The sequence below is a fragment of the Protopterus annectens genome, chromosome 5.part0 (genome assembly GCF_019279795.1).
Source record: "Protopterus annectens isolate FY-2018-M chromosome 5.part0, PAN1.0, whole genome shotgun sequence".
In the NCBI taxonomy this organism is placed as follows: Eukaryota; Metazoa; Chordata; order Ceratodontiformes; family Protopteridae; genus Protopterus; species Protopterus annectens.
The window spans coordinates 119,906,761-119,921,228 of record NC_056735.1 but is presented as its reverse complement, the minus strand read 5'-3'; the positions used below and the strand labels follow the sequence as shown (position 1 = coordinate 119,921,228).

At 39.0% G+C, this 14,468-nt stretch overlaps 1 protein-coding gene across 1 annotated transcript in view; it reads right to left on the bottom strand.

The window, feature by feature from the left end:
- Window positions 1–14,468, bottom strand: part of OCA2 (OCA2 melanosomal transmembrane protein) — a 1,553,018-nt gene that overhangs the window by 739,708 nt on the left and 798,842 nt on the right. Inside the window, exon 15 of the mRNA XM_044071808.1 lies at window positions 11,643–11,751. Coding sequence (XP_043927743.1) covers window positions 11,643–11,751 — 109 coding nt within the window. The remainder of the gene's footprint in view (window positions 1–11,642; window positions 11,752–14,468) is intronic.

The window sequence follows — 14,468 nt, the reverse complement described above, 5'->3', positions numbered from 1 at the left end:
TCACCAAGTCAAAGGCTTTGGAGACGTCTATACAGAGAGCAGAGGAGAGCAAGTTGTTGTTACGATTTTTATTAATACAGTCAGAAAAGGATAGGAGTGCAGTTGTAGTACTATGAAATGGCCTAAAGCCATGCTGGCAGTCAGCTAATAGATTATTTTGGAGGAGATGATCAAGTAGTTGCCGATGAATGCATCTCTCCATGATTTTTGCTAAAGTAGAAAGTAGAGCTATGGGACGGAAGTTAAAGAGTTTAGTTGAGTTACCTCCCTTATGTAATGGGATAAAATGTGAGACTTTCCAAAGAGATGGTATAGAGTCTTCTGTAATGGTTCTGTTTATTAAGATGGAGATAGGGTATGCAAGTACACCAGCTGTGATTTGCAAAAATTCAGCTGGAAGAAGGTCAGCTGAAGGAGTACATGGTTTTAGTTTATGAAGTAGGGTATGGATGAGAGATGCTGGAACAGACTGAAGTTGTAGGGCAGGAGGTAAATTGGTTAGAGAGAGTGTCTTAGAGATGCTGGCAGATGATAAGGTATTTGCTAATGATTGGACTGTTTCAGAAAAAAATTTATTAAAAGAATCAGCAATTTGGCTGGGAGAATTCTGAGTCAAATTAGATGGGTTTGGAGTTTTGGAGTGCCCTGGGTGGAGTAGGCTATTTATACCTGACCAGAATTTTTGTCGGTGTTGATGTTGGGCTTGCTGGAGTTTAAGGTAATATTTTTTTTTTTTATCTTGGAGTATTAATTTTTGTGGCATTTCCCAGCTGTCTAAAGATTTCATGATCAGTCGGGTTTTTAGTATTTCTCCATTTAGACCAGATTCTATTTCTTTGAAGCATTTTTTGCCTCATCTCTTTTGTGAGCCAAGGCGCAGGTTTGTTCTTAGTTCTGACAGTACGAGAGGGGGCATGGTGTTCTAGGATTTGCAGGAATTTATTGTTAAAGTAAGAGACTGCTTTGTCAAGAAGTAGGTATTTTAGGGGTGACCAATTGCAAGCTTTGAGTTCGGCTTGGAAACTAGCTGGGTTGATTTTTTTTGTTACAGGAAGTTCTGAAGATTGTTTGGTGGGGTATTAGGGTCTTTTGTCTAGTTATAAAGGTAAAAGAATGGTGACTAATATCATCAGGAAGTATACCTGTTTTATAAAAGAAGGGATTACTGTTAACTAGTATCCAGTCTAAGGTGGCTTGCTTATTGCTAGGTTTATGTGTTCTGGTAGGGTAGGTGATGGTTTGATTGAAACCGTAAAGGTTTATGTGAGTAGTTGGTTTGAAAGAGTTACAACAGTTCCAGTCAATGTTAAAGTCTCCAAGGAGTATGGTTTCTTGTGGGAAGGATGTGGAGAGCCAGTTGAGGACATTTTCAAGAGTATTAATGTTGTTGCCTGGAGGGATATAGGAGCAAATTATATATAATGATTTATTAGCGTTTATCTGTAGCTTAGAGATTAAAATTTCAGCATTACTGAATGAGGGAGGTTGAATATCTAGTGGTATAAACTGTAATTAAGATTTATATAGTATTGCTACCCCACCACCCTTTTTATTTAGATGGTCAAATCTCAGGATGTTATAACCTGGTGGGATTATATCATTATCCTTAGTTACTGGTTTCTGTTTCTGTAAGACATAGGATATCAAAAGAGTGTACGTCTAGCTGGGCATGAAGATGGGTTATTTTATTATTTAGGCTACGTATATTGAGGTGGCCTATAAGAAGAGAGTTATGAGTACTAGTGAGGGTATGAGAAGTGATGGGATGGTAAGAATGGGGATCAGAGATGGTATTGTTTGGACCTGGGTTAGGGTGAATATCACCGTGTAGTAGTGGGTGCTGTAGAGGCCTATGTAGGTGTTTCAAGAGTTTACAGAGACTAGGGGTTAGTTTTCTAGTGTGGGGATACTTAATATGGGATATTCTATGAAATTGTGGTAGAAGGTAGGATGATGAGGATGTTATGTTACTGTGGGTTTGTGAGGCTAGAAGAGTGAGTGAAGTTGTTTGTTTTAAGGGGTGATGAAATCTAGTAAACCTAAGAAATTCATAGCGAGTAAGGTAATGGGATATAAGTAGGGGGGTAAGAATTGTGAGAAAGATGAGCACATTGTAAAGTCCTGGCCTGCCTAAAATAGCCATAGCTGTGAGAAATAGGATGATAGAAGCTGGAAGATATGTGATTAAATAAAAAGGAAGTTAAAGGGTGGAGTTGTTAAAGTGAAATTGGGTAGTGGGAGGTAGCAAGTGATAAGGTAGGTATTTAATGAGATAGAGCTATTGGTTACTAAAGGATGAAGGTGTGGCTTGAGATGTATAAGGTGAAGTGCACTGGGTTGGGAGGGATTTGGGGGTAGGGTAGAGGAGTGGAGTGAGCCTGCAGGGCGAATGGAGCGGGTTAGAGCAAGTGAGGAAGAGCTCCCAGAAACAATCTGTGAACAGCTGATTATTGCTATGTTCTTAGAAGTTCAAGGTAAGAGGGGAGTGCTAGTAGATTTATTCAGTAACAAGGGATAAAGGACTGTAGAAGGAATTTAAGGAAAGGAAAAGGGACTACACAAATTACAGATAAAATCAAGACAAAAAAGTGTTACAGAGTGGTCTAGTAATACTCCAAAAGAGATAAAGGTAAGGAATATTAAGAAGCTTATAGGAGCCTAGGGAAGGGAGACACCTAGAGGAGAAATGATAAAATTACATTCAAGCTATTAGGAAGGAGCAGAAATAAGGAGGACAGAGCTGGTAAATCCGAATTAAGGAGAGACAAATACCCTATAGGGTAGATAGGGGGTAAGGCTGCTGGGTACCAGGTTCAGGTGAGAGATTTAATACAAAAATACTAAACTGTAAAAAATGTCTTAGTTTTAATGTAATAGTAAATACAATTTAACTTCACTTCAAACAAGTTTATTGTTGGAAATCACAAACCCAAGTAAGTGTGGGGGGGGGGGGCTTTGTGCTGAAACAGAAAATCTGGATTGCTGGTTGTTGAGTGTAAATGGTCTAGCTTTGTGGTATGAAGAGTGAGCAGAACCTCTTGCATTTGGGATTTGTCCTGTGTTTAGAGCAAGTGAACAATTGCCAGTTGCTAATGTTTTCTGAAGAGAAATGCATTGCTTCTGGGATACACTGTTTTAGTAAAAACTGCTTAAAACTCTGTACATACCCTGCTTGTTGGGTACTAAAAGTAGAAGCAGAGAAGTGTGCAATGTTTGGAAAGTAATGACGTGCATTTTATTAGGTGCTGTCTTTGGCAAAATACATGCAGCAGTAAATGTATGTGAGAGGCCGTATAATTCTGTACAGTACTAGATCTTATTAGATGCTGTCAGAACAGTAGTAAGAAACCTTTGGCAAAGTATATGAGACACCTAAGTAAAAACCAAGTCTTCTCCAGCAGAATTGTTAATACTAAGGAACTGGTGTATATATATATATATATATATATATATATATATATATATATATATATATATATACACACACACACACACATATATATATATATATATATATACAAGAATCTGTCCAGTGTCTGTACAAAGACTTGCCCCACCAATAAATGTCATTTGTGGCAGATGAAGGGAAGCTTGCAAAATAAAGTTTTGTTTGTTTATTTATTTATTTATTGTCAGTGTTATAGGAAAGACTTGCAAAAATGTGAGGGTGATAAAATTGTTTTACCAAAGTTCCAGTAGTATTTTGTGACATTAAAGGTTGGTGCAAGGCATTGACTCTAAAAGTGAACCCCTTTGACAGGGAAAAGGGATTTTACTGCTAAATATAGCAAGAAAAATGGTTTTAAAAAGTAAATTCCCTCTGACAGGGAAAAGATGAATAACTACAGTGTAAAGCAAAAAATAAATATTGACTTTAAATGTAAAATCTTCTGACAGGATAAAAATGGAGCGCATTACTTAAAGCAAGAGATAGATGTTGAATCTTAAGGTAAACCAATAACAGTTCATGGTTATCTAATGTAACAAAAAAATGTGAGCAAACCTATTGAAACTGGTTGTGAGTTACCTATGAAAAAAATGAGTGGTAGAAGAGGTAACAAGCAAAATAAAACTTGTGCTGCTATTATAGAAGAAGAACAATGCTATGCTCTGTTGATATACAACAATGTGGGGTTATAAAAACAAAAGAAAGTTGTGTTGTCTAGCTATTCTGATCACTGTGCTTTGGTGGTCAGTGTAAATTAGCAAACAGAGAAATAAGAGACGTAGATGTGCAAAGAAGCAAGAATGCATGCAAAATTATATAAAGCTTTGTAAACAAGTTTTATGTGTGGCACAGTGGATAGCATTGTCACTTCACAGCAAGAGGTTCTTTGTTTTGATTCTCACATGGGGTGTCTTTGTGGGGTATGCATGTCCTCCCTGTGTTTGCATGTGTTTTTTCCCCCATTCCAAAGACATGCAGTAGGTAGATTGGACACTCTAAAATGGCATAAGTGTGAGTGTTCATGTGAGTGTGTATCCATGTGAGTGTTTGTCCATGTGAGTGTGTGTGTGTGTGTGTGTGTGTGTGTGTGTGTGTGTGTGTGTGTGTGTGTGTGTGTGTGTGTGTGTGTGTGTGCATGTGTGTGTATGTGTGTCTGTGTGTGTGTGTGTGTGTGTGTGTGTGTGTGTGTGTGTGTGTGTGTGTGTGTGTGTGTGTGTGTGTGTGTGGTATAGAAGAACAGCCATAACAAAGCTAACCACCCAGTGGTATGAACTTTGGCTCTAGATTGTCATTGTTGACATGACATCCCAACCTCCATGTGCAAAAATGGGAAAAGTGGTTGAGGATGTATGGAATCAGGTTGTTTGGATACATAGATTAAGGACTGCCTAGTCCATCGTGCCTGATCACTCCCCTAATTATCAAAAACAACAGGTCTTGCTTAACTAAAACATTTTTCTTCTTTTCTTCCACCCAGGATAAGAATTGTTCAGTGTCAGTTACATGCATCCTTCATTTCAGTGACTATTTATGATGCTGACAGTTCTCAAAAAAAGCTGTTAATCATCCCTCACCCTTTAATTAAACATATCTCTTTGTACTTTCAAACTCTGATGTCATGTTTGCCTACAGCTCTTATTTTGAAACAGCACACCTGCATGGACTGGGTAGATTCCCTTGAGATCATAGGATCATAGAAGATTTCTAGGCTAATGGCTCTGGGGCTCTTACAAGCCTAGACAAGAGTTTATCCCCAGAAAAGAAACCACAATCAGCAACTGTCACCGCTGTCAGTGAGGGACACAGGTGGAACCCCTGGGACAAATTTGTGGTTGCCCATCCACTCATCGAGGTTGCGCTTGAAGAGGGTCAGCAATGTACTTTTCTTGATGTGTATGGGGAGTCTATTCCAGAGACGGGGCAGCCTCTGGGAGACAAACCTGTCTCCAGCAGGTTTTGTTAATGTCACATATTAGATTTAAGCCTATGATCGGTACTACATGAGGAGTTAGACTTATGGATATGGAGCATCTCTAGTAGAGCAGGGTCTGAGATTGCCTTGTAGGTGAGACATAGGTCACCTCTGAGCAATCTTTACAATACAGAGTAGAGTGATAGTGATTTGAGCCTGTCCACATAGGGCATGTGTTGGAGGCCATGGATTCTCTTTTTGAGGTATTTCTGCGGCCTTTCCAGTTGGTGTAGGTGTTTGGAGAGGTACATATCAAATGTGGCATTGTACTCAATTATTGCCCTAATGAGGGAGGAGTACAGAGAGGTAATAACCTCCTTTTTTCTGGATGCAATCCCTTTCCTTATGAGATAAACCAAGTAAAAGGCTTTTCTGACCACTGCCGCTACATTATAGTCAAATGTGAGATTGTCGTCAACTTGTGTACCTAGGTCTCTCACCACAGGTTGTGTGCTTAGGGGACTGCTGCTAATGTGGTACTCAGTAGGGGCCGTGTTTTGCAGAATGGTATGATGATACATTTTTTTGCATTTAACTTAAGACCATGACTTTGGCACCAGTCATTTGTTGCTGTGAGACCCTCTTGAAGTATGTTAACATCATTCGTGGAGTCAATGACAATACCCAACTTACAGTCATCTGCAAACTTGGTCAGCCACAGGCCTTTTGTCTTTGCCTGGACCTCTGAGAAGTGAATGCCAAACAATAGGGGTCCCAGGACAAATCCCTGGAGGACACCACTAGTGACAGGTCTGCTATCGGAGGTAGTGGCACCTATTTTGACCTTGTGGTTCCTATCAGTGAGCAAGTTGGCTACCCACCTGATAGGGATTTACACCAAGTTCTGTTAGCTTTTCGATAATGCCTGAGTGGGGGATTGTGTCAAAGGCTTTGGCCAAGTCAAGGTAAGCTGTGTGTACTGATTTTCCCTCATCCAGTGCCTTGGTAACAGTCTCCAAAAAGTCAACCAGATTTGACAGGCAAGCTCTGCCCTTGACGAATCCGAAATGGGTGGGGTAAAGTGCTTGGATATTGCCTATGTCCTTAATTATGAGGTTGATAATAATACGCTCCATGGCCTTACAGATCAGACTTGTCAAGCTAATGGGGCAATAGTTACCAGGATCAATAGTGGCACCACCTTTGTGCAAAGGGATGACAATGGCAGTTCTCCACTCTGCTGGAATGAAGCCTGTACTTAGGCTATGGTTAAATGGGGAGCTCAATGGTGAGGCTAGTTCTTGCTAGAGATGTTGCAGAATACAGCCTGGGATACTACTAGGTCCCATGGAAGCTGTGTTCTTTGCCTTGGATAGGGCCTTTAACACTTGATCTACAGAGATGTGAGGTGCAGAGCAAGTATTGGGGATGGAAATGGGACTTTGAGGGGGGCAAGGAAGTGATATTTGTGCTGAACCTATCTGCTAGCAGGTTGGCTAAGTCAACAGGATCAGTGTAAGTGGCACCGTTAAGAAGTAATTCGGAACAAACCTGGGCTTTGCCATGGAGGTTTCTGATGAAACTGAAAAAAGGCTTTGTAGGTAGCCTTTGTTTCAGAGGCTAGTTTCGATTCATAATTGGTTTTGGAGGTTTTCACTAGTGATCTAATTTGCTTCTTGAGGCTAAGGATGGAGCTCTTCTAATTGGGAATTTGTGCCTTTTTACCCTTGGACAACAGTTTCTTCCTTTTGTTGTAAGGCCTGTTGATAGAAGATGTCCACCACATAGGTTTGTGTTTCCTTGAGGAGCAGGTTTTAGTTCTGTTGAGTATGGCTGAGTCCATGGAGTTGTACAGGTGTTTGTATACTGCACTGACATACTGTTTAGCATATTTGTCTGCATCCTCTGAGGGGGGTGGTGGTGTGAAGCTACTGATACCCTCCCTTAGAAGGTTGTAGTCAGTTTTTGAGAAGTTTTTTAGCCTGGTTACGGCTGGGGGGGTTGAACGGGATAGACACTTTGAATGAGACACACCGATGGTCTGATCTCACCAGCAAAGAACTTACTATGGGGGGTGGTGCAGCAGTCATCCATGTTGGTGAGAACCAAGTCTAAAATGCTATCTCCCCTTGTGGGGGATGATACAAGCTAGTCTAGTGCATTAAAATTGATGAAATCAAGGAATTGTTGGGTGAGTGTATTAGAGCAGGAATATTTCACCCAGTTTATGGTGGGGTAGTTGACGTCACCAAGGATCAGGGTGTTAGGGGGTACCTTGAAGGACTCAAGTAGGTCCACGTAGGAGGAATGGGTGTCCTGAGTCATGGAGGGGTGTCTATAGCTGGCTATAACTTGGATGGGTGTCTTTCCAATGCATAAGTATTTCTGTAATATTAATAAACAATGAAAATCCAACAAGGGTAAAATAACTTGTACCAAATGTAAAAAATAATAAAAACCAAACAGAAAGAAAAACTCCACTTTAATAACAAGATAAAATCCCAAACGACTGAGGGCTTTCACCAAAAAATTTTACGGCTTCATCAGAGTCATTTGGAAACAAAAAAACAGATGTTTAAATGCAATGATCTTGTGACTTTGCAATCAATCAAAATGACCAAAATAGGCTACATAATAATCAAACCTTCTCAAAAAAATAAATAAATAAAAAGCTCAGTTGAAGTTAAAAGCATAGTAACATAAGCTATATTAGCAGGCTATCTACTGATTTTGGAAAAATATGCCTTTGTAAAAAGTCAGTATTTAAGACACTACATACATACATTAAATTTTCCATTTGAAAATCATACCGTAGTTGTTCAAATTAAAAAAAGAAAGAGTAGTTAAATAATGTTCACCCTTTGCTTCAACACATGGACCAATGATATATTATCATTTAAACCTGACAGACACATGGTATTTAACCTTAACTGCCACATATATTCCTTTGTCTCAACTTTCAACTTGTCATCACCCCCTCTCTCGTTATGAAAAACCCAGTCAATGACAAAGAAAATAAACCTTTTAAAATTGGTGCATCTAGTGCTGTGTAAAAACAATGCATTGTGCTTGTTTTGGTTCTTAATTGCTCTCAAATGCTCAGCTATTCTATCACGGAGCCTACGTATAGTTTTTCCCACGTAAAATCCCTGGCAGCTTGTGCATGTAGTCACATAGATTAACATAGTAGTATTACAACTACATCTTCCAGGGCAAGAAAGGGCATATTCATAATTCTGTACTGAGACATATGGTCCATCGTTTATAAATTTACAATGTTTGCATGCACCACATTTATACATTAAAGAGTTGTGTCATTTAATGCTGTGACCCTCTAGAATGTTCTTTATGTTTTTGCCTCTACTAAACACAACTCTGGGTTTACTCCCCAATTTTTCTTTTGCTTGGTGCTCAAGACATGTATTGCAGAATTTGTTAACAGCAGAGGGAAGAGTGGGGATACATGGTTGTATCTCAATATAAATACTTCAGAGACATTTGTCTGCATTGTGGTCTGCATGCTCCCTTCCATCTGCCCTCAGAATTGGAGGAAAAGTTTTCTCTTTTTCTGGTGACCTCCTGTCGGGTCCTGAGCAGCATTTTACGAGGGTACCCTCTTTCCAAAAACATCCCTATAAAGGTAAATAACTCGTCTTTAAAGGTCTCATTGTTACTGACTAGGCGAGACAATCTCACCATCTGCCCTTTGATGATGCTCTTCCTTTGATGGAGGGGGTGGCAACTTTCAAAGTGTAGCAAGGAATTCAAATGAGTCTCCTTCCTAAAAATGTTACTTTGCAACCCTTCACAAGTTTTGGTCAACTGTATATCAAGGAAATCGATTTCCCTTGGATGCCAATGGCTGGTGGATTTGAAAAATGGGGTAGTATTATTCAGGTACTCAACAAAAACCTTGGCTTCTTGTTCATTTCCCCTCCATAAAATGAGTATGTCATCCAAAATCTATTGTATAACTTGATTTCACTCATAAATTGAGAGGGAAAAATAAAGGTGTCATCCCATTGAAGTAGGACAAGGTAAGACAAGGTAAGATTTCCATGAAGTCCACCAATATGTTAATTTTAGTTCTATCAACCCTTCTACTTTTAAGAAGGCTTTCCCAAAAAAGCCCAACCCCTCCTCATGGGGTATAACTGAAAAGAAGTTCACCATGTCAATGGTGTGGAAGGGAAACTCATCACTGCACCCTGTCTCTTTAAACATTTCAGATAATGCCAGGAGTCTTTTAATATATGATCCACACCCCAGACAGCCACACTGGCCCATTCATCCACAAATGCTGCAAGGGGTCTGTCTTTGAGCCCCATGCCACCACTATAGGTCTAAAGGGTGGAGTGCATATATTTGTGGACCTTGTGGATGCCAAAGATGACAGGAGTAGTGGGGTGATCGACACTAAGACATTTAAATTCAGTCTGATCAAGGGCTCCCTGATAAAAAGCATCTAACAGGTACAGATATAGGTTTTTATAAGCCCTGTTAACCTCATTTCTTGAGACCCTACTATAGGTGGAGGAGTCATTCAAGATCTCGTACATTTTGGATACATAATGTGAGCCATAATTACGACTCCCCCACCTTTGCCTGGTTTCATAATTTTGACCTCTTTGCTCTTAGCTAAATCAAACAAGACAGCTCTCTCTTCATAAGTAAGGTTGCCCCTCCCCTTGTTTTTCCCTGTAAGAGGTGGTGCAGCAGTCACCCATGTTGGTGAGAACCAAGTCTAGAATGCTATCTCCCCTTGTGGGGGATGATACAAGCTGGTCTAGCGCATTAGAATTGATGAAATCAAAGATATGTTGGGTGAGTGCATTAGAGCAGGAATAGTTCACCCAGTTTATGGTGGGGTAGTTGAAGTCACCAAGGATCAGGGTGTTAGGGGGTACCTTGATGGACTCAAGTAGGTCCAGGTAGAAGGACTGGGTGTCCTGAGTCATGGAGGGGGGGGGGTCTATAGCTGGCTATAACTTGGATGGATGTCTTTCCAATGCGTAAATATTTCTGTAATATTCTCTGTCTTCTTTCCTTAGGGCTGCCCATATTAAGCTCTTGTAGTCTTTATTTGTATGATCTCTGCTGAAGACCCACACAGAGTGTTCCTGCCATTCTATATTCTGCTGCTATCATTTCTATAATTTCTGTATACTACTGAAAATGAAGGAAGAGACCTAGAGGTCTTATTTAATTCAGACACATGGACAGCTTCTAACCAGAATGTTAAAATATGCAAGTGCCAGTGATCCATTTTTATGGACAACACCGGCTACCAATGAAAGAAAGCTGAAGTTTTAGCCCATTGACATGTCACTAGGATGCATGCTTCAGTTTAACAGAATTTCGGGATTTTGCTTAAGGAAGGAAGTGAGGCAAACACTAAAGGACAGACACGTACAAGCGGTTTTGGGTTAGGTGGTAATTTGCATCTCTAGCCATTGGTCAATGCAATATCACATTTTATCACAAAGCAAACATTGGTCTGACAGATGAGCTCTTAAGTGATCTTAAAGAACAGAACACTGTATGCAGAAACAATTTGTCACAGAAAAGGGGTTCATCTGGGACTATCAAAGTTATTACAATATTGTAATTCTCAGATTTAGAGATGCCATAAAAACAACCTGTGAAAGCTAGAGTAGAACCATTTATGACTGCAGAATTTCTGAAAGAGGGGCCAAGAAAGCCAAGGACCATCACCAAGATGCAAACATCATTCTTCACTACCTTCAGCCACTATTTGTTCAAGATACACATAAACATACTTTCTGTATGTTCTTGTTTAGCAGAATTTCAGAAAATGTACAAAAATGTACATTTTCCAGAGTCGTTAGTGTTTCAAATAAGCTTAACACAAGTCAATTTACAGTAAAACTACTCATTTTGATCTTCTCCAATGTTATATTGCTCTGAATGCAAAATAATAAACTATTTTTCAAACCATTCCAGGATTTAACATTTCCTTCTGTCAAATCCCTTTTTCCAATGGTCCCTACAAGATTAAGAGTACTGGAAAGACAATTCCCTTTGCAGTGAACAACATAAAATATGAACTTTTATTTTCTTCACATAGGATTTATGGTTTATTCCGGTGTCTTGGCACACTAACAACTAACAACCTAACGTTAATGCATTTACGGGAGAAAGGGTCTTAAAGGAAGAAAACATTACAATGTACATTAAACAGTGTATTTCAAGCATATTTCCCTGTACTCAAAATCAAAGTCCTCCAAGACTATCACAGATAATAACATAAGTAATACTTACCAAGATCAAGATGTATGCCAGGAACAAAAGAGTTGATAAAGAACATGCATATGACAAATCCTAATACAGACAAGCACTTGATTAGGAGGGATACATCTGTTATTTTGTGCTGTAAAATCAAAACACAAAATAAATACATTAATGTCTGAATTCTGGATTAAAAAAATTGCACAAAAATTGCGCCATGCTGTGCAACTGATATTTTTGAATGTTATTCAAAGATATTCCAAATGGTTTGAATTCAATGGTTAGACATTTAACAGTTGTTATTTAATATTTTACTGCAACCAAGCTGAAAAACTATTAAAAGCTTGCAGTCTTAACCTTTTAGCAGTTTAACTATTAGGGTTAAGGCTATGAGTTGTTAATGAGCTTAATCCTGTAGCCCTGAGTTTGATTCCCTCAATTTCCAATTGCAAACAACAACACTGAGTGAATTTAACCAGAAAGTACTCTCAGGACACTACTAAAAAGGGATACTTGCTTCCAGTGGGCTTGTCTATTCAGTACATTAGTCAATCAATGAGTCAATCAATACACATGACTATTCAACAAAAAATAAAAGAATATTCAAATAATGAAGTAGACATGAGAGTGATACAAACAAAAAAAAGCAAATCTGGGACTTAACTCTAACAGGGTCTTCACATTATATACATGCAAATCTGAATCATATCCAAATCTAATAGGGTCTTCACATTACATATGTAAATCTCAAACACCAAAAAGCTTCCACAAACCAAAAACAGGGTAAGGAACATCAAACTCGAGCCTCGAGAAAAGTCCACAGGTTTATTGAACCAAACTGCTAAAATAAAGACAGTGATACTCCACTTAAAACGACTGCAAACAAAGGGTATGTAAAGCGCTTTTCATTCGGGTTAATACCCGAACTTCATCAGACAACTTTTCAAAGTGAACTGCCTAGTGCTGAGGTTAAAATAACCTCTCCTTTTTAAATGCACCTATCAGAGAGCTTATTGCCAGTACATCATTTAGTGAAGATACATAGTGTCAATTTAAAGTTGTACTACGTTCACATTCATCACTTGACATCAAAACAACATCATCTCAAAATTGCTGTCTTCATAAATGTTGTTTTCCCACAAGGCACACGTCAGTAACAAAAAAATAATAAAAAGTAAAAAGTAAATAATAAGCAGTAAGTAAAAAATAATAAGTAATAAATAAAAATAAAAAGTGAAAAAATAAAACGTAAAATGTGTAGAAAGAAAAGTAAAATTAATTTTCTTTCCTTGACACCATTTTAACATTTTCACATCAGAAAGAGTTGCCACAGTGGCTAAAAACAAATAACTGTCTAAACACAATGTGAGACCCAATTCTTCTAGTTTTTCACATTGTAACAGTACTTTAAACCAAGTAAGCATCATATTGTAATATTTTCTTGTCTTCTATAAACAAGTCTCAGTCAGCTAAGGGAGTTTTTTTAAAAGTTTTCATTAGTGTTGTTATTAGTATAGTAAGTTAGCGTCAGTAAAGTAAAGAAAACACACCTTGTTAGCCCGATTTAACTATTTGTCAGTAGCATCTCGCCACCCCAATAGGAATGCTCAAGTAGTGTGGACCTAACTGTACATGGTGGACTCCTTTCCCCTCACTAACTTATTCCATCAAGAGTAACTAGTCAGTGCAGGTCTAATTTAATCTACGCCACTCACAACCTAAACATTTGTTTAGCCGACAAGAGTTTTGTGTCAACCCTTATGTCATCCCAATGTGCTATTGCCCTTATGTAGCGAAGACTAAAGACCATTTTGTCAAAGGAAGGTACACTGTAGTTGAGACCTCTCACTTATAATGCTGTATTAGCCTAGTAGGTGTTCACCTCACCTTTAAGTTTTGAATAGGTGTTTCCTTACTCCCTGGTCACCTAAGGAGACTTTTTAGTTTCAAAATGCATGCAGTCGAACAGGAGTCATTGATTCCCGGTTCGGTGCTTGCATTGAGCCTAATCTGCCAGTTTAATTCACTCTTCTCCAAGAGTAACTGAATCAAACTGGTATTTACCTGTCCAGGTCCAAACGCCCGCAGGTCCATACTTGAAATGACCTTGAATTTAAAGGAGTGCCCCTCGTGGCAGTCGCAATGTTTTGCCAATGCATTCTCCTTATTCTTTCTCCTAATGGCATAACCGTGTTCGTAAATACGGTCCCTAAGTCTCCGGTCCGTCTTTCCAACATAGAAAGCCGGGCATTGTTGGCACTGTGCGATATAAACCACAAATTTTGTGTTACAGTTATATTTGCCTTGGATGTGAAAAGTCTCTCCTCTAATTCTAAACTTACTATCTCGATCAATGTGGGTACATTGTCTACATGATCCACATGGGTGTGTACCTCCTCCAGATCTACTCCCCTCAGTATGTTTCTTTTCGAGTAGTTCTTTAATATTTGTTCCACGCCTAAAACAAATAAGAGGGTTTTCACCTATCCTCTGGGAAATATCCCTATCCAGTGCCAAATAATACCAGCATTTTCTAATAGCCATTTGGATCTCCGGGGCCACCGGAGTATACGTGAAGGTAAAAGAAAGTGTCGACCACTTATCATTCCCATGTAAGGTCCCACTACTTGTCAATGTGTTCACTCCTTGATGCAAACTGTCAGAAGGGAGCCCAACTTGGGATTCGTTGTCAATAAGCAGTACCACTTCCTCTTGGTTAGTTAGTGTTCCTAGGAGGATGGGCTTGTATGTTCCCTTACTTCTCTTTGTCCTAACTTCCTTAAATATATTGTTTAGGAAGCCTTTAGGGTAACCTCTGTGTTTGAACATACTATATAAGAAGTCACATTCCGTCACAAA